At 35.7% G+C, this 27,078-nt stretch overlaps 1 protein-coding gene across 4 annotated transcripts in view; it reads left to right on the top strand.

The window, feature by feature from the left end:
- LOC150095560 (DNA-binding protein RFX2-like) overlaps positions 1 to 27,078 on the top strand; it is a 663,123-nt gene that overhangs the window by 259,068 nt on the left and 376,977 nt on the right. For all 4 annotated transcript variants that reach the window (XM_090410808.1, XM_090410810.1, XM_090410811.1 and 1 more), the window contains exon 7: positions 6,220 to 6,325. In XM_090410808.1, the coding sequence (XP_090266934.1) occupies positions 6,220 to 6,325 (106 nt within the window). The remainder of the gene's footprint in view (positions 1 to 6,219; positions 6,326 to 27,078) is intronic.

Genomic DNA, 27,078 nt, shown 5'->3' with positions numbered 1-27,078 from the left:
GTGCCTTAGACGATAGAAATATAAGCTCTGATAATGTTGGAGTCTTGACAAGTAACAGACTGATTTGGAGGAAAATTGTAGATAGTAAGTTAGTAATTATGTAATTTTTCATGTAGTATTCTCATATCCTGTACACCTCTTGAGGGTACATGGCAGGAATTTGATGATGAGGTTGCCATTCCTCTACTACATCCCTTAAGTGCGAGTATTTTTTAAAAAAATATATTTATGTATTTAGCGTCTGTAGATATACGTGTTCATGAGGCTAGTTTGCCTGTTTCAGTAAACAGAAAAACCTGAGTGTCAGGCAGAAATCCTTCACCTCCATATGAGATTGACTGACACTCACTTTTTGATTGAAAAGCTCTGATAAAGGTTCTTTACATCATAGAGAGGATTTGAACCCAGATCTTTCCAACCAAATGATACTGTGTTGTAACCAACTGAGCCATGGAGGTTTTTTTGGTAAACCTGTACAATAAGTAAAATATTTCACCTCTTTAGACACAAAAGAGAAGATGACAAATTAAATATCAAAATAAACAACAGAATTATTAAGCTGATATGGTCAATTGAATACGGAATAAGAGAGCACGTAAGCAGAACACTAAACTAGCTAGATGCAAGACATTGTTTAAACCATTTAATTTTCAGATCGGAGAACTGGTTTAGAAATAAAATAGGTGATCAAATACTGGATACATGGATGTGAGACTTCTGAGAAAAGTTACTGGTGTGAGCAGATGACATCACTGGCAGAATCATATTAAAAATGAGGATATTATAAATAAACTTAATATTGTTAGCATTCAGAAATGGGTGAGCAGAGCTCATCTAAGATGGTATGGTTACTTAAACAGAATGGAAAGGAAAGGTTAGGAGGGTAGGGAAAAGAATCCAGTGAAAGTCCAAGATCTAAAACAATATTGGAGTCCTGGTAGATAACAGACTAATTTGGAGGAAAATTGTTGATAAGAAGTTTGTAATGATATTAACTTTTTATATAGTACAATCATTATTATTATTTTATTATTATTACGGGTATCTCCATGGTGTAAGTAGACTCATCAAAACAATATCTATCATATCTCTTCTTAAATTCATTTACAGACGAAGAACTCACAACTAAGTCAGGCAATGCATTCCACTCATTCACCACCCTCCAGGTGAAAAACCTTGTTCTCACACCCTTGTTCACCACACTTTTCCTAATTTCCAGAGATGACCTCTTGTTCTTCCATCACTATCCACACAGCTAAAACATTTCCCCTGGATCAATCTTATAAAAACCTTTTAGTGATTTAAATGTTTCTATCATATTCCCCCTCTTCTCTGCCTATCACCCAACCTCTGCAATCCACAAGCTCTCAATCTATCAATGTAGGGAGCATGTTTACATCACTCACCAACTTAGTCACTCTCCTCTGAACCCTCTCCACAACCACTTCATCTCCAAGGGATCCAGTTGACTAGACCTGAGCACAGTAATCCAAATGTGGAAGTATCAGCACTTTATAAAGGGGAATAATAACCTCTTTAACTCTGGATGTTAGTGTGTTCCTCAGTAACCAAGTAATCCTATGTGCAGTCTTGGACACCTTAGCAATGTATCCCCTGAACTTCATCTCTCTTTCCACCAATACCCCTAAGTCCCTAGCCTCATCAATCTCTTGGAGTACCGTTCCATCAGTGTAGTACACAGCTGGTAATCTTTTAATCCCAAAATGCATAACTTTACACTTTTCCACATTGAACTGAATCCATTACCTTTTGCCTATTTTGCCAGCTTAAATCATCCTGCAAACTCTCGACATCAGCTTGATTTTTTATTGCGCTACCCAACTTTGCATCATCAGCAAACAACTGAATATCTCCCTTTAAGCCATTTCCTATATCATTTATGGAAAAATTAAACAACAATGGCCCAAGCACAGAGCCCTGAGGCACACCACTGGTCACCTGCCTCATCCTGGACTCTGCTCCTCCATCTGGTATTCTTTCCCTGAGCCATTCTCCTATCCATATCACCAGTTTAGTATCTATCCCCATCTGCTCCAATTTGCACAACAGTATTCCATGGGATATCCTGTCAAATCATAATATCCTATCATACATCTTCTGAGCATACTTATGAGAAATTTAATAATGATGATGGAATGAAAGAGAGAAACATTTTTGAAATTACTTAAGAAGGCTAAACTAGAAAAGGCTATGGCTCAATTTTTTTGGAGGTGGGGAGATAAGTGGTGTTTTTTTTTTTTTTTTTTTAAGTATAAAAGAAATCAAAAACTATATAAATTATGCAATCTTACTTCCTCAAACCTTTATCCATTTCTCTTTCATAATTAAACAGTTTTCTGTTTTAGCTAAGTAACTTGGCTTTTATAAACATGGATAGAGCATGTAATTATTTAGCTGTTGCTATTAGCTGTATTCATTGGCTAGTTTTTCTTTTTATGGTGGTAAAACTGAGAGAAAAAAATATTCTGTCTCTCTCCTAATATCCTGAGTATGGTAGAGAAAAACCTAATATGTTATTATTATTATTATTATGTTTTTTTTTATTATCCCAGATCGGATTTGTAGGTGGATTTCTTTTTTCCCCAGTGAATATGACATGTCAGTTGCACATGATGTGGAGACGTGCTGTAAACAGAAATGTATTTTCTGCTTAAATAAATTTTTACTTGAGACAGAAAAATGTTCTGACGGCATAATCCTATTTAAAAGTTAACTGTTTGATAAAAATCTTTAAAAATATATGAATATGTCAAGCATTTTGACATGTTCATATATTTTCTTGCTTCCTTCTCTTGCCTTCCTTATATGCACAGCACACACACACACACACACACACACACACACACACACACACACACACACACACACACACACACACACACACACACACACACATATAGCTCCATTGATGTCACATGCTGATTAATTCAGGAATTGTCATATATATTGTAGTCAGGGAACAAAAGATTAAACAAAATAATTTTTGTTTTTAAATATTCATGTTTATATGTTGTAATTGGCAAATGAAGAGTAGCTTGTATTAGTGCTTCTTCCATGTTTTTATATTTGCTGAGCATTGGCATGTATCACTTGTGCATTGGCATGCACAAATGGTGTACATTTTACATAATCTATTTTATTTTATTTCATAGTTTTGTTGTCATATAAGTTGAGTTGAAAGTAAACTTCTTAATCTTGTGTGTGTGTGTGTGTGTGTGTGTGTGAGAGAGAGAGAGAGAGAGAGAGAACGAACATTATGCCTGCTGGTTTACTACTTGCACATTCATTTCTGTTTAGAATGGTCAGTTTATTTATTTATATATATATATGTGATTTTGATCTTAAATTTATAATGTGTGTGTTCTCCATCAAGCATGATTATTTTCATGTTGTTCCTCTGACCATGTCATAATATACAGATAATATATAGCAAAAAGTCAGCTACTGGAACAAATCCTCACAGTTGGAACATGTTCCAACTCAACATCAACAGAGTTCAGGATTGGTACTATCAGTGGAAAAGAAATGGAACTGGCAAAAGAATTGGATAAATACCAGATGACATAATAGGCATGCATGGAACAAAGAAGCCAAAAACAGGTGAGATTTTTCTAAGCGACAAATACAAAATGTTATATTCTGGCAGTAACAATCAGGGAAAAGAGGGATTAGCCACAGGAGGATTCAACACTAAATATGAGGATAATCTTCTTGAATGGCAGGCAATGTCAAGTAGAGTGATGTGGGCAAATATCAAATGGAGAACTGAAAAGTGAAACTTATTTGTGCTTATGGTTCCACAAAAGATTTTACCAAGGATGAAATGGGGAATTTTTGAGGTATGAGATAAGGCAGCTGGCTAAATGAAAGAGGAAAACTTGGTCTTCATTGGAGATCTAAACAGCAGAGTAGGAAATGAATACCAGACAAATAGAAATGTTTTGGGAAAATTTGGAGAAAAGCACAAAGCTAATAATAATAGTAGATGCATGCTGGATTTCTGTTCAGGACATGGATTAGTTATTACTAACATGTTCCAACATAAAAATGTGCACAAATTCACATGGAGAGAAGATGCAAGGAATAAGAAAAGTTTCATTTACTATGTTATAGTTGATAGTGATATTTTCTCACTGGTTCCAGACAGAAGAGTATACAGAGGATTTGAAATAGGAAGCAATACTATTTAGTTTTGAGCAGGATAAAATTGAATTTCATATTGAAAAGAAGTGTGTGTAAAGTTTTAAAATGAATCAAGGTTGAGCAGCTTTCAATATACAAACATCTTATATATACAAACATCATTGAAGAAAAAATGAAAGAAAACAAGAACCAAACCTGTAAATGGCAAATCCTGAAGAAAACATTGACTGATTGAGCCAGAGAGGCATGTAGTGAGGTTGTCTGCAAGAGTAGAAAAATCAGAACTCCATAGTGAACATAGGAAGTTAAAGAGGTAGTGAAGGAAAAGAAGAAAGCATATCGAAAGTTCCTGGTAAGTAAGTCAGCTTATGCTTTTAGAGAATACAGAGAAAAGTGTAAGAAAATGAAGTACTGTGTAAAACTAGCTACACAAAAGTCATAAGACGACTAAGGGTAAGAACAGAGAAAACAAATATCAAGAAGGTGGCAAAATATTCTGCAGGCTATTGAAAAAGCTTAAAATGGAGGAAAGAGTGTAAAAGGAATCAGAGATGATAAAGGCGATATAAAAACTGAAGATATTCTATATGTTTGGAGTAATTACTTTGAAAGACTGCTAAATGACACAAGCAGTGCCATCATGATGGTGGAAAACTCCCAGCAGGAATGTAGTCAGGAATACATATCCATACCTGAAGTATAAAACATCATCAAAAACATGAAATGTGGAAAGGCAGCTGGAGTGGATAAAATTCATATAAAAGTTTTACAGGGTCTGATTCCATAATTCAGAAGGCCTAGTCAGAGAACTAAATTCCAGATGATTGGAGCAGAGCTCTCATAGTATCCAGCTATAAAAGCAGAAATAAAACTGAATGCGAGAATTACAGAGGTATTTCCTTAGTGAGTGTTTCTAGTAAGATTTATGCAAGTATACTTGAGAAATGGCTAAGAAAAATTGTGCAAGGGAAGCTTGGTGAAGAACAAGCTGGATTCAGGTCAAATAGAGGTTTTCAGTTCAGATTTTCACTTTAAGACAAATAGTTGAGAAATTTTGGGAATATAAGGATTTATATTTAAATTTTGTTGATCTGGAAAATGCATATGACAAGGTGCCAAGAGGAAAGCTCTTCAAAATGCTACAGTTATATCGTATAAATGGGACATACATAGTGTCTATTTAAGCTGTAAGCGCTAGACTTAAAGGAGGTGCAGAAAGATGATTTGAGGTAAAATCAGGTGTGCGACAAGGATGCACGTTATCATCACTGTTATTCATTATCTATATGGATCATATTATGAAGGAAAGCAGTATTAAATGTGATATCAAAATTAGTAATGTTAATTTTAGCTCCTTACTTTATGCAGATGATATTATACTCCTGAATAAATTCAGTACAAATCTGCAAGATTCCCAAACTAAATTGTATAACTTTTGTAATAAATTTTGTATGAAAAGAAGCAATAAAAAGACAATGAAAATAGGCAGAAACATTAAAAACATTAACTATATCCTGAATGGAACCTATAGAACAAGTAAAACATTTCAGCTCTTTAGTCACAATTTTTTATTGAAAATGGTAAATTAAACATGGAAGTAGACAATTTCCATGTTTATGGAATTAATAAATCTGGTATAGTAGGACGTCAGCTGAATAAATTTATATGGAATAAGAATGAAATTAGTCAAAACACTGAATTAACTGTATACAAGATGGTGTTCAACCCAATTTTAGCTTATAGATGTGAGAGCCAGGTTAGAAATGAAACACCTTAATCACTGTAAATGCTTCCCTCCCATAAAGTACATAGCATTGAAGTACACATATGTAATCAGTACACATAGCAAGTTTGATTTGATTACTCGATGCCTAGTTACTTGTTTATAGTAAAGGAAAAAAAAGTAGCAGTCACAATTGCATATTATTACAGTAATTTTTCACATATCCTATCTTTTAAAGAAAAAGAAAAGTTAACAGTCTATTATAACCAGTTTTAAAATTGGGAACTTGTTAAAAATTTATGCTTTTTTTTATTATTATTTTTTTTTTTTAGGACAGGATATTCTGTATATAGTGTAACTGATTCAACTACTATGTATACCCCAGCTACTGCCGCATATTATAATACTGCTAGTGGAACTGCCGTTACATATTCTCAGGTAAGTTTACAAATGTAGTAATTGTTTCACTTCTTCTTCTTTTTTTTTTTTAATAGATTTCCTTTGATTTCTTTAGTGATTTCTTGACTGTTTTGATTTGTCCATGTAGCTTGAACCTTCAATTTTCTTTTGTTATAATTTGTATACATTACATTTATTACCCAATATATAAAACATGAGACTTGGCATGAATTGTAATTGGAATATTTATAGTATTTTGTATACCACTTGATGGTACATATCAGGAATTTGATGATGGTGATTAATATAAATGTTACTGTGAAAGACCGTTATCTGGCAAATGTCGACATTCTCCGGTGACACTAACATATGTTACTGTGAAAGACCGATATCTGGCAAATGTCGACATTCTCTGGTGAATGTCAGCATTCACATCTTCACTTGGTGTAGTAATATATATTACTATGAAAGACATATATCTGGCAAACTGATGGTGAGTGTTGAATAAAAATATTTTTATTATGTTAAGACAAAAATGTAACTGACCGATATCTGGCAAACTGATGGTGAGTGTTGAATAAAATATTTTTATTACGTTAAGACAATACCAATAATAACGTTACACATAAATTATGTGATTAATGTTATACAGACTTATTTATTACAACAACTGGATCCGTTATGACACTTTGAATTGCACAAGAGTCCCTTGCTTTTACAACTGCATTTAGTCGTGGAACACTTCTTTTTGCAATTACAGCATGTATAGCCTTGCCCTCCACTTCTCGTATTAGTTGCAGCTGCTTCTCTCAGCGACATTTCTTGAGAAGAAATCTGATCTATGGAAAGTAACTTTTCTTTACAAATTACGAACTGGTTACGGATATAAAGCTGCTTGAGGGTACTATTTTTGTTTGCTAATTTATAAAATTTGGAGTCTTCTATTCCAACAACAACCACCAACACATTTCAGACATCTGTACAACCACGGTCGACATTAGGGACTTGTATTCGTACGGTATCACCAATTTGAGCAGGAGGAAATTTTCTTTTTGAGATTCGTAACATTTTCGTTTCTTGCAGTATAAGATTCTCTTTCGCAGCCACTCTTTTTATAGAAATAAACTTGTGTTGTTCAGTCAGGGCTTGATATGAAGACGTGGTAGGTTGCAGCTCCTCTTCAATATTTTCCTTTGAACCTAACCTAACCTAAACGTTGCACGCACCAGCAGACCTTGCATAAGACTGACAAACAGCACAGTGTTTGAGAGGCTAATAACAAATAGATGGCGTTTTTGTTGGTTTCTCGGCTTGTCGTTTCGACCCCCACCAGTGCTTATCTGTGCTTGTCGACATATACCGGCGATGGTTCAAATGTATAATAATATAACCAAATATTCGGTCTTTCACCGACGTATCTGGTATGTGTCGACATTCACCGGAGAATATTGACATTCTCTAATTTCGGTCTTTCACGGTAACATACCGATGTATTTGGTATGTGTCGACATTCACCGGAGAATATTGGCATTCTCTAATTTTGGTCTTTCACAGTAACATAAACACTGAATGGTTACGATGACTAAGTCACTAATTTTTCTCTTATCTGCTCCACCAAACACTTCCCCTAGACCTACCTGGAGTATACCAGGTGCTGTTACGTCCAAACAGGCAAGACAGTCAATATCAGGACATCTGAACACAAGGATTACATCTCGTTTCACCAATACAGCCACTCAGGACTTGCTGACCATGCATTGGACACCCAGCACAGAATACTTTGGAAGAAGGCCACTTCATTATACTGCAGCAAGTACAAGTATGAATGATTATTTCTTGAATCAGCCTCAGCTCTGAAAAACTTCCCAAATCTCAAGAAATTTGGGTGCATGAGACTGCTGCAAATTTGGGAAACTTTCATTCTAAAAACATCAGCCCAATGGCCAAGACAACCCAATTTAGCCTGCATCTTTAGGACTCTAGGACCGACTTCAGTTGCCTTTCTTCAGCCTCATTTGCTTAATGTTAGGGCCTGCATGCACATATCAAATGTCATTGTTTTGTGATCCTTGAAGATGGCATTGCTGAAATTATAGGAAGGTATCGATTAAAGTTTTTAATTTATATTCTAGTATAGTATACGTTGTCATTTCCTGAATAATTAAAAACTGTGTATAAGTTTATCTACAAGAAAAGTATTAGAATAATCATATACTTGAACATTTTTACACAATGAAAAGTATTTTTTAATACTTGTAAAATGGTGCAAAACTGAAAGTGAAAGTAAGAGACCAGTTTTGTTGGTAGCATCAACTAAAAAAAATCAAAACATGTTTTCCAAAACAAATGACTCAAGGAATTCAAGTTGTGCTATGAAGACAATGTATAATGTATAAAAAATATACTGGAGCTGCTAACAGGAACTCTAGATTATGCAGAATTTTCGAGATCCTTTCAGAGTGCAAACATTCAATTTAAAAAATAAAAAAAAAGTGCCATAACCTTGGCCAGAAGTCATCACTCAGGAAACATATCTCTAACTGTCTTAGAAGATTCTAAAATGTTTCAACACCTGAAGTGTCTTTTTAATACAACCTATTATAAAGCCAAATTCAATAAATCAATTTACTGACTTCAAAGATTTAATAATCAAAATTTTACGCCTAATTTGAATTTGAATGATTTAAACAGTACCAGAAATGAAATATAAAGAAATTGTCAGTTATTGCTGAAGTTATTAAACAAAAATTATTTAAGGAAATCAAAGACTCCAGTGATGAGTTTTCTTCTAGAAGCTTCTACAGATAATACAAATGAAAAGAAAAAAATAACTCATTCATTATATAAGATGTGTAGATAAAAATCAGAAAAGGCAAATTGTTTACATATATGCAATACACACACACATGCTCATGCACATCTTTTATCAGAATTCATAATTTCTGAAGCCCTGGCTTTACCTTTGATAACAACTGTCCTGTCTGACAAGACCAGATCTCTCTTTTTCAGTTAACATATGCTACTATTCTCTACTAGTCAAATCTGTAGTTTTTCTGCATCCACAAAACTTTGTGTCCATTCTCTAGATAATACTTTTTTTTTCTTATCCAACTATTAATTAACTCTGTACAAATCACAAATCTGCCTGACCTTAGAATATTGTTCTCACATGGAGAGCAGTGTACCAAAAACCTAAAAATTTTTGATACTGCTCAAAAGATTGTTCTTTGAACCATGTTTCTAGTCTGTTTCTGCTTTTTTGCCTTAGATGAATTAGGTTCAAGAGCATCCTTCATTGATGTTGTTTGAACTGGCATCTATCAACAACCTTATCCTCCATTTCTGTGCTAAGCCTGTAATAGCGTGGTTGGCAGCTTTAGAAGATACATTTATAGTTCATCTGCTAATTCACAAAATCTGCTTTTTTTCTACTTATCTTTTATGTTTGCCTGTTTTCTAGAAGAGGTTTGCTGAAGTATTCCTCAAGAATTATAACTTTCAGGTATTCAGAAAGACTATTAATAAATTCCTTTTTTCTTAACCCCAATACTCACATACATATCCCTGATGTTTTATGAATTCCAAAATCTTTGTGTGTGTGTGTGTGTGTGTGTGTGTGTTGGGGTGTGTGTGTGTGGGGGGGGGGGGAATTGATATTAAAAATTAGTCTTGTCATTAGATATATTCTTAACTTTTTTTTATCATCTTTATTACTTTTTTCCTTTTATTTTTAAGCTTTCTTGTTAGCCTCCAAAACATTTTGTTACATTCATGATGTTTGCTTTCTATTCTTTCCAAGATATTCCATTTGACTTTCTGTACTTATATTTACACATAACTCCTTTCCTGCATTTTATCTATATTCTTAAAAAGCTGTCGTTGACTTATTTGCTAGGAATTTTTATATAATTTATTTTCATGGACTGTGCCTTTAACTTCATGGGATTCTTGTTTTTCTATTTTTCATATGCAAATTCATTATTGGCTTCCTTGGCTGAATCATTCAGCATTCTCTTTGAATTTTGCTAACTGGGCCTCTCATCATAATCCATAGTTTTCACAGCTCTTGTTTTCAAACTCCATCACTTTTTCTTTCCATGATGATGTACGTATATGTTTGAATTAAGAGTTCACATATATAAGTTGTTTAACTTTCTTTTCAAAATGGTTTTTTTTTTTTTTTTTTTTTTTTTTCCCTCCCAATTGAGATACTTCTTTTCCTTCTCAATAGGTGGCAGTCATCTTTCAAGCACTTTGTATACACTTGGACCACTCTGCATACCATGTTATTGCTATATCTCTGAAGATTGTTATTGCTGTTGACAGTAACATAATCAATAAAGCATTCCTTGTTTTGTTTGTATTCTAAATTTATGCTTTCATAACTGAAAGCTGCTTCCCTTCTTTAACTCAAATGATTTGCTGTTAGTAAAGATCTCATACAAATGGTTCATCTACCAACAGATAATTTTTTATCATCCTTCCAATATGTGAGTCTTTTTCTTATTCAGCTTTTCTTATAAATGCTGTTCATGTTAGTTCTCCTCTTGGTAACTCTTACCTTACTTGCCTGTGTTTAGTGTTTGCTTTTCTGCAGATCATTATGCTCCTGGCCAGTATATGTTGCCTAGTATATATTTGCCTTGTATCCTATAGGATTGCAACAGTGCCATTTGGAATGACTTCCAGGATTTCTTTGCTCTGATTGCAGTTTCCATTGTTCTGGCCAAATTACTGAAATGATCTTTGATAGAATGAGGGCCAAATCCTGATTCCTTATCACATGTGCCAGTGCAGTCCAAAATTTAAAAAAAATAAAATAATAAAACAAATAAATAAAAAAAAGCATACTTTAAATGGTGCAAATCGTTGAAATGCTCTACATCTCTCAACCTCAGTATATACACACACGCATACAGTATATATCATCATCATCAAATCCCTGATATGTCCCTGGGGGGGGGGGGGGGACAGAATAATTTTGATTGTACTACATGTAAAAGTTACACCATTTACTAACTTCCAATCAACAATTTTCCTCGAAATGAATCTGTTATCTGTCAACATTCTAATATTTTCTGATCTTATATTTCTATCTTTTAATGTGCTTTTTACTGTATCAATCCATCTACATCTTGGTCTTCCTCTGGGTCTTTTCCCTGCCAACCTGACCAAGAACACTTGTTTTGCTAATCTTTCCTCTTCCATTCTGTCTCAGGTGACCATGCCACCTGAGAATAGCTCTACTAACACATTTTTGAATGCTAACAATGACAAGTTCTTTCCTAATATCCTCATTTTTAATGTGATACTGCCACTGAAGGGGTGCTTAAGTGTCAAAGCTGTATAACTGAGAGGATTCACATAGCCTTTAAAGGAATGCGGAGAACTGACAAGGACTTCTGATCTAATGTCCAATCCTCACCTTCTCGTGGTGCACCCTGTTGGGTATCTACCTGGATACTGAACGAACGAGGATGGGCTGGCAATTTGGGATTTAGCCGACCAAATTGTATTCTTATTGGTTAAACCAAAATAAAAAATGATGGTACAACATGACAAAATTTCATGCCAGCTGAGGCGTCACCCAGTTAAACAAGGCCCCTGTTGTTTTTGCCAGGGAACCAGGGCGAACAGCAAAAAGTCAGTTACTGGAACAAATCTGAAAACACACCCCAACTCAACATCACCAGAGTTAAGATCAGTACTATCAACATAAGAAGCCTGAATGGCAAAGAAATGGAGCTAGCTGAGGAATTAGATAAGTTCCAGATTGACATAATTGGGATGCCTGAAACAAAAAAGACAAAAACTGGTGAAATCTTTCTGAGCAGTAAATACAAAATGTTATATTCAGGCAATGACAATCAAGGAAAAGAAGGAATAGCCATAGTATTCAACACAAAATATGAGGCTAATCTTCTTGAATGGCAAGCAGTCTCAAATAAAGTAATGTGGGCAACAAATATGAGAATGGGGAACTGGACAATGAGACTTATTTGTGCCTATAGTCCCACAGAAGGTTCTACTAAGGTAGAAATGGATGAATTTTTTGATGCTTTAGAAAAAGCAACTGACACAATGAAAAAGGAAAGGTTGGTCCTTCTGGGGGATCTGAATAGCAGAGTAGGAAATGATTGTCAGACATACAAAAATATTTTGGGAAAATTTGGAGAAAAGAGCAAAGCTAATAATAATGGCAAATATCCGCTGGATTTCTGCTCAGGACATGGACTGGTTATTACTAACACCATGTTCCAACATAAAAATGTGCACAAATTCACATGGAGAGAAGAGGCAAGGAATAAGAAAAGTCTCATTGACTATGTTATTTTTGATAGTGATGTTTTCTCCCTAGTGCAAGACACCAGAGTGTACACAGGATTTGAAATTGAAAGTGATCACTATTTAGTCTTGAGCAGGATAAAATTGAATTTCATATTGAAAAGAATAACATGTACGAAAGTTTTAAAGTGAATAAAAGTTGAGCATCTCTCAGATGTGAACTGTAGACTAACATACACAAAGATTATTGAAGAAAAAATGAAAGAGTTTGAGAACAGGAACCAAATCTTGGAGATTCAATGGCAAGCCTTGAAGAAAACCCTGATTGATTCAGCCAGAGAGGCATGTGGGGAGGTTGTCTCCAAGGATAGAAAAATCAGGACTCCATGGTGGACACAGGAAGTTAAAGAGACAGTGAAGGAAAAGAAGAAATCATATCAAAAGTTCCTGGCAAATAAGTCAGCTTTTGCTCTTAGAGAATACAGAGACAAATGTAAGAAAGTGAAACATTGTGTAAAACTAAACAAAAGTCATGGGTGGACTTTGGCAAGAACATAGAAAATAAATTTCAAGAAGGTGGTAAGATAATCTGGAGGTTGTTGAAGAAGCTTAGGAATGGAGGAAAGAGTGCTGTAAAAGGTGTTAGAGATGATAAAGGTGACATGAAAACGGGAGAAAAAGATATCCTTGAAGTATGGAGTAATTACATCGAAAAATTCCTAAATGAAACAAGCAGTGATAGCACAGTGGTAAAAAACACTCGACAGGCATACAGTTGGGAATACATATCCATACTTGAAGTAGAAAAAGCCATCAAAGGCTTTAAATGTGGAAAGGCTGCATGAGTAGATGATACTCGACCAGAAATGCTGAAGTATGGTGGTATAAAAGTCTTACAGTGGCTGCACTGCATAGTTCAGAAAGCCTGGACAGAGGGACGAATTCCCGATGATTGAAGTAGAGCTCTAATAGTGCCTGTATATAAAAAGGAAAAAAAACTGAATGTGAGAATTACAGAAGCATTTCCGTACTGAGTGTTTCTGGCAAGATCTACGCAAGTGTACTTGAGAAACGGTTGAGAAGAATTGTGGAAGAAAAGCTTGGTGAAAAACAAGCTGGATTCAGGCCAAATAGAGGCTGTCAGGATCAGATCTTCACTTTATGACAGATAGTCGAGAAAGCATGGGAATATAACAAAGATCTGTATTTTAAGTTTTGTCGATCTGGAAAAGGCATATGACAAGGTGCCAAGAGAGAAGCTATTCAATATGCTACAGTTATAGGTGTTAATGGGGCATTATATCAAGCAATAAAAACTCAAATAAAGACAGTAATTGAGTTGTAAGTTGGCAGTTAGAATTGAAGGAAGTACAGGAAGATGGTTTGATGTTAAATCTGGTGTGAGACAAGGATGTACATTATCCCCTCTTTTATTCATTATCTATATGGATCACATTATGAAGGAAAGTGGTATTAAACATGATATCAGAATTGGAGATGTTAATGTCCGCATAATTGCTTCAGAAGTATAACATTGTCCGCATAATTGCTTTATGCGGACGATGTTATACTTCTGAATAAATCCGCTACAAGTTTGCAAGATTCCCTGACTAAATTGAATAACTGTTGTAATAGATATAGTATGAAGGTCAGCATTAAATAGACAAAGACAATGAAAATAAGTAGAATTGTTGAAAAAATGTCAACTGTGTTGTGAATGGGGAACCTGTGGAACAAGTAAAACATTTCAGCTACTTAGGCACGATTTTTAGTGAAGATGGTAAATTAAATATGGAAATAAGAGAGAAATTAGTCGGAACACTAAATTAGCTGTATACAAAACAGTGTTCAAACCAGTTTTAACTTATGGATCTGAGAGCTGGGTCAGAAGTAAAACACTTGAACAAAGACTAGAGACCGCTAATATGAGAGTCCTGAGAAAGATTAGAGGAGTGAACAGATGGGATCAATGGCAATATCATATTAAAAACGAGGATATTAGGAAAGAACTTGACATTGTCAGCATCCAGGAGTGCATTAGCAGAGCTAATCTCAGGTGGTATGGTCACTTAAACAGAATGGGTGAGATAAGATTAGCAAAACAAGTGTTCTCTGTCAGGTTGGCAGGAAAACGACCCAGAGGAATACCAAGATATAGGTGGATTGATACGGTACAAAGTGCCTTAGACGATAGAAATATATAAGATCTGATAATATTGGAGTCTTGACAAGTAACAGACTGATTTGGAGGAAAATTGTAGATAGGAAGTTAGTAATGATGTAATTTTTTTCATGTAGTACTATCATATCCTGTACACCCCTTGAGGGTACATGGCAGGAATTTGATGATGATTTTTTTATTTATTTTTTATTTTTTTATTTTTTTATTTGAGAACAATGCTGCTGGTATGCATTCTTTGCTAGCAGGAAAAGCTGAATAAAACAATACCACATCCTTATATAATATGCCACAGTAAAGTTGCTGATATGCCATACCACTGCATACAGTTCCATGAAAAAGCACTATATATATATATATATATATATTTCTTTAGGAAAATAACTTATGACTATATAACTGAATGTTAAAATAGGAAGGAACTAATTTATTTTCAAAGGCACTACTAGTTTCATCTTTATAGAAACCTTCATCGGGTACATAACACACACACACACACACACACACACACACACACACACACACACACACACACAAGAAAAGAAAGAAAGAAAGAAAAAAATATTATTTGGGTAAATCACCAGAGTTTTAAATTATTAACGATTGCTCATATTAGAATGAATTCACAGACTAGCTGTGTTGTTCCCATGCATAAGGATGTGGTCTCGCAGCCGTCACTGCTGAATAGCAGAGGAGTAACAATCAGAAAGGTTTTGACATTAAAGTGAACAGGATTTAGGACAATTTCTGTTGATTCTAAGCTTTTTCTTTGAAGTTCATCACAGCATTTGTAAATAATTTCAGATCTATCCCAGTTTACTGAGTATATAGTGGATTTATGCTCACTGAGATCAGAAGAATTAAGCACATAACTGAATAAGGTCATGGCCCTAGTTCTACCATAGGTGATATCTCTGAGATGTTCTTCGATATGAAACTCGAGTGAATTTTCTGTTTGTGCTTCTGTCAGGATTTTAAATAGGATGTAAAGTTTGCCATGCTACAGCAATACAATTTTTAGATTCTTCTAAAGCAACAGCATTTGAATAATCTAAAGAAGAAACTAAACAACTTCTTTATTACTACTATAAACTCTGATAATAAAATAGTGATTCTAGGGATATACACATAAATAAAGTATATTCCTTCTACCCATTATCCCAAATTCAAAACAGAAACAAGATAACTATCATAAACTATTACTGAAATGTTAACATAATATAAAAAAGATCAAAACAAGTTTTTAAAAACACAAACTTGTTAAATATGGCATAAGATAAAATGCTATATTCAGTATAAAATCTCCAACAGCTTTAGTGGCTTTTGTGTTGTGGATATCATCATTGAATTCCTATATGTACCCTCAGGGAGCATATGCGATATTACAATAATACTACATGAAAAGTTCACATAATTACGAACTTCTGATTGACAATTTTCCTCCAAATTAATCTGCTATCTTTCAGAACTCCAATATCATGAGATCTGATATGCCAGCCTTCTACGGCATTTCTTACTATATCAATTCATCTAGATCCTAGGTATAACCTGTTAATTCAAGTGGTGTATCCACCACTTGAATGCTGAATGAAAAAAATTAGAAAGCAATTTGGGATGTAGCCAACCAAACTGTATTCTATACTGTTGGAAACTAAACATACGTGCATGTATAAAAACAGATTAAAAGATTATCAAGCCAGCTGAGGTGTCTGTTTATGTAAACACCTCTACTGCTTTCATTGGTGAAGCAGATCAAAAAAGGAAGTCAATTTCACATAGCAATAAGGGGAATACTATAAACAGAAAACTGGCAATGAGATTTATTTGTGCTTTATGATCATAAAGAAAATTCTATGATCAGTTTATACTAAGAATAAAAGAAAATTAATCTTTACTGGAGACCTAAACTGATGAATAAGGAATAAAACTAGATATACAGAAATGGTTTAGAAAAATCTGAAGAATAGGGCAGAGCTAATAATAAAGTTTTTTTTTTTTAAATATCAAACCACAACACACACACACACACACACACACACACACACACACACACACACACACACACACACACACACACACACACACACACACACATCACATCACAAAAATTTATAACACAACACTGCTGTGTCAGTGAGCAATTAGGAAAGAAGAAGCAATGTTGATGAGTTTCTTGATGTATTCATTGGGGGAAAAACTGTACAGGGAAAGGCTGTTTTCCACAGAAAAGAGACAGATAGAAGATGAAAAGCTGGTACAATGAATTTGGATCTGAACTATGCATGGATGTTGACTAGCAGCTGCTTATGTCCTTATAATATGATGCAGAAGAATGGAGGGATGGTAGTGGACAGTTCAGAGGGCAGAAACTGAGAATTTGAGAGAGGATGACTGAAGGAAGTATCTATTAAGTGGATTGTTCTCCTCTGTACAACATCAAGCCTTCCTATGGAGGTTTTTTGGTATACTATCCCAAATATGAAAACAGTATACTAAGATCAGATAGATTTACAATTTATAAAGTGATAGGAGTTGTGCATGCAAAAAATAGTGTTTAGAATGAAAGAGTATCCAAGTTTTTTAAGTTTTTTAGAGGCAAAGGGAACTATGGATGTAATGTGTTTGTGCCAGGATAGGTTAGATGTAAAAGTCAACCCAAGAAAAGAAAAACTGATATTGACTGACGATCAGAATCTTATCAACAGTGAGAGAGAGAAATAGATCTGTCTTATGTCAAGGAAGATTGTGTTTTGGTATCAATGAAATTCACTATATTTTCTTCACTGCACTGGAGAACAGTGGAGAGATCACTATTTCAAAAATTTATGATGCAAGATGCAGAAGTCGAATCATTTGAGTACTACAGGGATTCTCAAATAAAGATGAATGGAGTGTACAGTTATCAGCTAAATTATGGGTAAAATATAGGATTAGATGAGATGAGATGAGAGAAAGTCATTAATATAGAAGAGGAAGACAGTGGATAGAAGCACAGAACCACTAGAATATCAATGCAGAGAAATCTAATGAGAAGAAACTATTCACCACAACATACAGCGAATGATCAGAGTGGAAATGGGGAATCCAATCACAAAAGGCAAGGAAGAGACAATAGAATGGAAGCTTGGTAAGAAAAGCTTTCTATGCTAGACTCAATCAAATGCCTTAGAAATATCAAGAATTAACACATGAATTTCTCCAAATTTATCCATGGTTTGTGATCAAACATGGGTAAGATTGGTTTACGAGATAAGGTAGAGAAAGAGTGGCAAAATCTGTTGGAAATCGTTAATTAATTGATAAGCCTCTGGGTAGCGGAGAAATTGGCAATTAATGACATGTTCCATTACCTTTTGAGAGTACTAAGGTGAGGATAGTGGAATGATGGTGTGATGGCTGACTTTTACTACCCTTTTTAGGGATATGCTGCAACACAGGTTTGCTTTGCTTCTTGGATAGATACCAGATGAGTGCAACTTATACAGGCAAAACAGAATAGCAGTTGACTCTGGACCACAAGCTTTTAGTGCAGTTTAAGGAATGTAATCTAGATCAGAAAAGACTGGTATCTAGATTTATGTTTATACATTGATTCCATACAAGAGCGGATGAGAGACCAATAAGCATAACAGTGCTGTGTGTGAGGTGCAGATAAGGACTGAGATAGAAGTTGATTGATGTCTTTTTTTGAAGAGCTCCAGGCTGTAGTTTGGGAATAAATCATGAGGAAGGCTGTTCCAGGGGACAGAAGTGGGAGGAATAAAAAAGAAAAACAAGAAGTAGGTTTGGTGTGCTTGCAGTTGTACAGCAAAAGGACGCTAGGCAGCTGATGCTCTTGTATTAACAGGTACAACAGAAAGTGGAGGAATGATGAATTAGTTGCCAGTTCACTGGAGTAGTGACCATGGAGTATCTGTACAATAGACACAGTGCTGAAACACTATTTCTGTGAGATAGAGGATGAAGTGAATCTGTAAGAGGACAATGAGCCTAATTACTTACCTGTGAAATAGCATCAAGGATTTTAAGGGAAGTTTTAGGAGCACCACTCCAACCATGCTAGTAATATTGTAAAAATGGGTGGATTTGAGATTTCTATATAGTTAGAGCTGGCTGGGTGTACAATAGCCTCTTGAATGAAAGAGAATGCCTAGTTTTTTTGGATGCTGAGGAGACTATTGATGTGATGTGTTTATGTCAGGAGAGACTAGAGGTTAGTCCAAGTAGAGAAATCTGGATCTTGTCTGATGATTTGCAATCAGGAATACATATCTATACTTGAAGTACAAAAAGTCATCGAAAACATGAAATGTGGAAAGGCAGCTGAATTAGATAAAATTTTTTTTAAATAACGAAACCTGTGGTGTGTTCATAATTAGAAGAAACACACGTATAAACCACAGTGAAAATTATTTAATTGTAAATATTTCATCCTAAGTATATTAGGACATCATCAGTACAGTATTTAAACAAAATTAGGAATAACATACAGTTAGGGTGCATGATTACAATAGAATCTCATGAAAACGTGCATAACGTGCTAAAGTAGTACCAAAAAAAAAAAAAAAACGTTTATTATTTAACACAATTTTGTATGATAATTTCCCATACTTTAGGAAGAGTAAGAACGTCGTTGCGGTTTAGGTTTGGTCTGTGTAGTAGGGCTTCAGAACTTTCTTTGTATAAACGTTCATGTTTAAATAAAGATCTATGTAAAAGTTTAGCCTTTTCCCAATGGATCCTATGGTTTGGATTTTCAATTCCGTGTTGAGAGAGGCCTGATTTCTGCAGTTTAAGAAGACGAATGTGGTCTTGATGTTCCGAGATGCGTTTCTGAACAGACCTACCTGTCTGTCCAAAGTAAGATAATTTGCATGAGCATGATATGCTTTCTTCTTTTTGATATGCTTTCTTCTTTTCCTTCACTGCCTCTTTAACTTCCTGTGTCTGTCATGGTGTTCTAATTTTTCTATCCTTGCAGACAACTTCACCACATGCCTCTCTAGCTGAATCCATCAGGGTTTTCTTCATGGTTTGCACTGAATCTCCAAGGTTTGGTTCCTGTTCTCAAACTCTTTCATTTTTTCTTCAATAATCTTTGTGTATTTTAGTCTACAGTTCACATCTGAGAGATGCTCAACTTTTATTCACTTTAAAACTTTCTTACATGTTATTCTTTTCAATATGAAATTCAATTTTATCCTGCTCAAGACTAAATAGTGATCACTTCCAATTTCATATCCTCTGTACACTCTGGTGTCCTGCACCAGGGAGAAAACATCTCTATCAACAATAACATAGTCAATGAGACTTTTCTTATTCCTTGCCTCTTCTCTCCATGTGAATTTGTGCACATTTTTATGTTGGAACATGGTGTTAGTAATAACCAATCCATGTCCTGAGCAGAAATCAAACAGATATTTGGCATTATTATTAGCTTTGTTCTTTTCTCCAAATTTTCCCAAAATATTTTTGTATGCCTGACAATCATTTCCTACTCTTCTATTTAGATCCCCGACAAGGACCAACTTTTCCTTTTTCATTTTGTCAGTTGCTTTTTCTAAAGCCTCAAAAAATTCCTCCACTTCTACCTTAGTAGAACCCCCAAAAAAAACACTGTATGCATAAATCCACACACACACTGCTATTTTTTTTAAAAAAATTCTTTCAGTGTTCATTCTTTGCCAGGAAAAATTGAAAATTAAAAGGATATGAAAAGAAAACTAAATAATTCTTTTCTGATATTGTTTGATAATGGCTTTGGAATTGAAACAACAAATTAATTGTATGATACACGGCTTATTAAGCATAAGGTTGTTGCGCTGGTATCTGTGTACTGGTACAAATGTACGAGAGACAGTTTGGCACGTTTTATATCACAAATATTGCAATAATTGCTGAATATTAATATTTTCTAAATCTACTGCATCCATATAGCAAACATTATTGTTAATGCAGTGCTGATATGTCATACCATAGCATACTGTCCCAGAAAAAGCACTGTATATGTGTGTATTTTACTTATGCTAATAACATGATAAAGGTTCACTATGAGATCAACAAAAAATAAAATAAATAAATAAATGCCATGTATGGATTGGTATTTAGAAGAAAGTTATCTGCTGATATGCCCCCCTTGAACAGTTGGATGTTGTGTAGTGTAGTCCTTTGAGAATATTTTATGGAGAAGGCTGTTCCAGAGAACTGAGGTAGATGGAACGAGAGTTATTTAAAAGTAACAGATTTGGTGAGCAAGTTCTTCCACTATAAAAAGATTTGAAGCATAATGGATTCTAGTTCTGCTGAACAATGCCCATGGAAATATCTGTTGCAGAGACGATGTGGAAACTGACATGTAGGAGACAGTAGCTGTTAAAAAATGATCTGGAGAAGAGACACAATGCAGAAACTGACCCACTGTTAGAGACCTGAAGAGAGTGCGAATGAGGGGGGGGTGAATAGTGTCAATCAGCTGAGCTACTCTCTTATGGGCAGCAACAGTAATTTTTTGTGAGAGTATTTGGATGCACCATTCCAAATGTGAGAGCTACATTCCAAAATCGGCAGATTTGGATTTGTATAAGGTAAGTGACAGGAATGAAAAGTAATATGTTGAGCAGTAAAGGGTGCCAAGCTTTTAAAAAATTTAGAATGCTATAGAAGTGATGTCTGGCAAGAATCAGTCCCGAGAAGAGAGAGATCTGGCCTTGACCTTTAAATTGAACAGCCAAAGATAAGGAGTGTAAAACGAGTTTTTTTTTTTTGAGGGCAGGGAGAAAAAGTGTATTTTTTAAGCATTGAAGGTGACTGGGTTGTTATCTCTCTACTGAAGGATTGTGTGGAGATTAACGTTTAAAGCCCTTATTAGGATGATCTTGAAGCTTAAAATGTTTGAGCCTTGCAAGGTTTCTTGATCTGAATTACCAAGTGGAGCAGTCAGCTAAACAGTGTACTTGGAAGAACAGTTGGTTAAGAAAAGATCCAGAGTGTTGCACAAATGGAGATGATTGTCAGGAATTCTGTTTGGGGAGGTGAACGATATGCTTTAGGTCATTTCTTACAGCAGATACTTTAGCTTGGTAAGTGGAATGAAAAAAAAAGGAAGTCAATTAATTAGAGTTGTGGACATAAAAGTCACTGAGAAAGATAACTTTACTCTTAAGGCATTTGGAATTTATACATTCAAGCTTCAAGGAAAAGAAGTCAAGAGAATGATTTTCAGAATTGGGGAACAGTATGGGCATTGGATAAATGATACATAGGGAAGCTAGAAAATTTAAAGCCATAGTTTCTTAAAAATGGGAGATCCAAGGTTAGACTCTGCTAAGAAAGGTTTCATTGCTCTAAAGCTCAAGTAACAATGCTGTTGCAGAAGAAATTATATTGGTCAGAAACAGATCAGGTTTAGATCGCTGCAGATGATGGGGCATATCATTTAGGTTAGTTTTTATACATGCATGTTGCTGAAGTTAATGTGGAGGAAAATGTTTTTTTAATTCTTTGAGTTTTTTAAAGTGGGGAGGAGATTTTTTGAGAGAAGTTTGTTTTTTTGTTTTAATCTCAATAACGCTATATTTATTTAGATTTACTCAGTCTTTCAGTGGCAAAGAGAAAAGTAACGGGGGAACATACTGAAGGAGCAGACAGACTCTTAGACATGTCATTCATAAAGAGAGTATCCACTCTCCATGACCTAGGAGGATATATATAACAGCAACGTTATGGCAAGCTGATCAAGAAGCCTCCTGAACACATTATTATCTGTTTCACTCATACACCATCTGGCAGCAGCTTGCAGAACACCAAATAGGTCTGGATAGCATTTTGTTCAACTAGTAAGGTATTCTTTTACAGAGGGAATGTTCACTGGAGTTGACTGAGTCCCATTGAACTGAGGCTACACCTCATGAAGGCAGAGTTCACTTGTCCAGGAGAGGCTATATATTGTATATCACTAGTTCATAGTGGTCCATAAATCTAATAGCATTGGTATTGACTAAGAAAACTTGAGAAGCTAAGCCAAAGTTCATGCTACCTATTAAAATCTAACCAGTGGCTGTGACAGGCATTTTTCTTATGCCTTACATTATAAAGACAAGGATAAAGTCATTGTGGTAGCAGACATATTTTTGATTTCAACCTATTGGTTTGCACATAGTTAAACGTGATTAGATCAATTATAACTAATATTTAAGGAATTGACAGCGTATACTGGAAATATAGATTAAATAAACTTTAATATACACTTTCCGATATTTCGGCGAACGTCACGTTGCCATCTTCTTGGGAACTTACTAAAAAGACACGTGCACACAAGTACTAATACAACAAATGAGACTGAGGCTAGGATGCTAGCGTTTTCCTAAAATCCTGATGGTGCCCCCTGGCGGGCTATATTGGTAGTTCTTGGCCTTTGGGCTGAAGTTCTTTTGATAAAAGTTTCCCAAATTTGGGGCAGTTTCATGCATCCAAATTTGTTGAGGTTTGGCATGTTCCTAAGGGCCGAGGCTGATTCCATGAATAGTCTTTCATACTTGAACTTGCTGCGGTGTATTACTGTGGCTTTCTTCCATCTTATTCTGTGGCGAGTATCCAGAGCGTGGTCTGCAAGCCCAGAGTGGCTGTACTGGTGAAATCGGATGTAATCCTTGTGTTCTGAGATTCTGATATTTGCTGTCCTGCCTGTTTGGCCAAAGTAGGACAGTTTACAGCTGCAAGGGACCTGGTATACACCAGGTAGGTCTAGGGTAAGTGGTTGGTCTTTGGTGGAGCGGATAAGGGATGCCAGTTTTCTATGTGGTCTGTAACAGGTGGTCAAGTCATGTTTTTTTAAGATTTTATTGATTTTTTCTGAGGTGCCTCTGATGTAGGGAATAGTGATGGATTTAGAGTAATCTTTTTTGTGAAGGGGAGGGGGTGGTGGGTTGTGGATAACTGGGTTAAGTATTTTTTGGATTTTTTGGAGGGGGTAGCCGTTGGCTGAGAAAGTGTCACCGATGTGATTTAGTTCAGTGGTTAGGGCTTGATCATTAGAACAGATTATTTTTGCCCTGTTGAATAATGTTTTAATAACTCCATATTGTTGTGAGGTGGGGGGGGGGGGGGGGGTTGTTGGTGAATGTATCTGCCTGTATGGGTGGGTTTTCTATAAACCGAGAAAACCAAGGTTCCATCAGGTTGGCGGGTGACTAGTGTGTCTAGGAAGGGGAGGTTATTGTTTTCCTCTTTTTCCAGGGTGAATTTGATTCTAGGGTGTTGGTTGTTCAAGTGTGTTAGGAAGGAGAGGAGTGAATCCAGGCCATGTGGCCAAATAGCGAAAACATCATCAACATAGCGAAGCCATATGGTAGGTTTTTGTGGGGCTGAGTTTAAGGCTTTCTCTTCAAACATCTCCATGAAAAAGTTGGCCAAGGGTGGGGAAAGTGGTGAACCCATGGCTGTCCCCTCTATCTGTTTGTAGAATTTTTCCTGCCAAACGAAATAGCCTGAGTTCATTGTAAACTGAAATAGGGCTGAGATATCGGGAGGAAATTTAGCTTGGATTAGCTCTAAGGTTTCTTTGAGAGGGACATTCGTGAATAGGGAGGAGACATCAAAACTGACCATTATGTCATTGTGTTGGAGTGTAAGATTTTCTATACTGGCTTTGAAGTGGGCTGAGTTTTTTATGTGTGATGGTGTATTGCCAGTATAGTGTGAGAGCGCTTTGGCTAAATGCTTGGCTAGTTTGTAAGTGGGGGAATCAATGCCATTCACTATGGGACGTAATGGCACATTTTCTTTGTGTATTTTTGGGAGCCCATATATGCGAGGGGGGTCTAGAGTTATAGGGTTTTAGTCTGTTGGTAATCTCCACAGGCCAAGAAGTGACCTTCTTAAGGAGCCTATGGAGTTTTCTAATTTGTGAGCTGGTGGGATTGTAATCAATGGGGAGGTAAGTGGAGCGATCTAATAATAAAGCCTTGAGCTTACCTGTGTAGTCTTTAAGATTGAGTACCACAGTGGCGTTCCCCTTATCCGCTTTGGTGATCACTATTTTTTTGTTTCTCTTCAATTCTTGTAGTGCCTTGTATTCACTAATGGATATGTTGGATTTTGGAGGTTTTCCTTTATTGAGAACACAGGCTACATCCAATCCAATGTCGTTGGCGATGTGGGTTGGAAGTTGGCGAATCCCACGTTCAATTTGAATCATTAATTCCTCGGCCGGTAATTTCCTAGGAGCAATGGCGAAGTTGTGACCACGTGACAGAGCGTGGATTGCTTCTGGCTTTAAGGTAGCTGACGATAGGTTAACAACAGTGTTGGTTTGTAGTTCCTAGACACACTAGTCACCCGCCAACCTGATGGAACCTTGGTTTTCTCGGTTTATAGAAAACCCACCCATACAGGCAGATACATTCACCAACAATCCCCCCCCCCTCACAACAATATGGAGTTATTAAAACATTATTCAACAGGGCAAAAATAATCTGTTCTAATGATCAAGCCCTAACCACTGAACTAAATCACATCGGTGACACTTTCTCAGCCAACGGCTACCTCCTCCAAAAAATCCAAAAAATACTTAACCCAGTTATCCACAACCCACCACCCCCTCCCCTTCACAAAAAAGATTACTCTAAATCCATCACTATTCCCTACATCAGAGGCACCTCAGAAAAAATCAATAAAATCTTAAAAAAACATGACTTGACCACCTGTTACAGACCACATAGAAAACTGGCATCCCTTATCCGCTCCACCAAAGACCAACCACTTACCCTAGACCTACCTGGTGTATACCAGGTCCCTTGCAGCTGTAAACTGTCCTACTTTGGCCAAACAGGCAGGACAGCAAATATCAGAATCTCAGAACACAAGGATTACATCCGATTTCACCAGTACAGCCACTCTGGGCTTGCAGACCACGCTCTGGATACTCGCCACAGAATAAGATGGAAGAAAGCCACAGTAATACACCGCAGCAAGTTCAAGTATGAAAGACTATTCATGGAATCAGCCTCGGCCCTTAGGAACATGCCAAACCTCAACAAATTTGGATGCATGAAACTGCCCCAAATTTGGGAAACTTTTATCAAAAGAACTTCAGCCCAAAGGCCAAGAACTACCAATATAGCCCGCCAGGGGGCACCATCAGGACTTTAGGAAAACGCTAGCATCCTAGCCTCAGTCTCATTTGTTGTATTAGTACTTGTGTGCACGTGTCTTTTTAGTAAGTTCCCAAGAAGATGGCAACGTGACGTTCGCCGAAATATCGGAAAGTGTATATTAAAGTTTATTTAATCTATATTTCCAGTATACGCTGTCAATTCCTTAAATATTAGTTATTATGTCTAACCAGCGTATAAGCCTCTCAACAAGATTAGATCAATTATAGATGGATATTCCACTACAAAACATAAGCCAAACTTATTATTTATCAGCTTATGTTTTATGCTTTTTTAAGCTTATTTATGTTGACTGATTATCTCTTGTCATGAAATAGTTATCAAGTTGGCATCTCCTTTTTATTGCAGTAAAAAGTGTAAAAAACACAGAAAATAAGTTGTAAATATAAGATTATCTAATAAAATCATGTTTTCCAAATAAACAGGAAAAATACCTTCATCTATGTCTGCTCAGTTATATATACTAAAATATTCATATTAGTTCTTTTGTGGAATAAATAACACCAGAAGAACAAATAAATAATTTGGTGAGAAATTGATGTTGGTGGTTATTAATAATGGCAAACAGCTGACCCTATCATTTATGCCAACATTACATTACTTTCTTCTTTATATAAAAAAAATATTTGATTTGTTAGCTAAATTTGATAGGATACTATGCTGTTCACAACCATAGGCTATCTAGATTATCATTTAGAACATTCGGAAAAGTAAACTGGGAAGTAAACAAGTATGCATGCATTATCAATTAAATAGTTAAACAAGTAAATTATATTATTAAGAACATTTGATAATGTCTATGATTAAAATGCATATATCCTCTGATTGTTGTGATGATTCAAGTGTACACACACAAGCCACTGAATTAGAAACCTTTATTCAGATGTACATAAATGTCACTTATGTGGCATAAATGCAGATTGCTTAGTTATGTTCCTCACCTCATGTTCTAGGCAATATTTAAGAATTCTGCTAGTTAGTAGTCATCAGTAGTGCTGATCACAATGGAAAAAACAGAGGATCTTTTGGAGTTTGATAAAGGGTTTATTGTAGGTGCCAGTCTGGCTGGGGCCACATTTTTAAAACAGCAGAGCTGACTCAGTGGAAAAATAGCCCATATTGCTTGTCTTAGAGGCATAACTGTGATTCTAAGATGG

This window comes from Typopeltis vanoorti, chromosome 20 (assembly GCF_054136105.1).
Source record: "Typopeltis vanoorti isolate ZY-2024b chromosome 20, IOZ_Tvanoo_1.0, whole genome shotgun sequence".
Classification (NCBI taxonomy): Eukaryota; Metazoa; Arthropoda; class Arachnida; order Uropygi; family Thelyphonidae; genus Typopeltis; species Typopeltis vanoorti.
The sequence above is the reverse complement of the archived record's forward strand: the minus strand, read 5'-3'. Positions and strand labels throughout refer to the sequence as shown.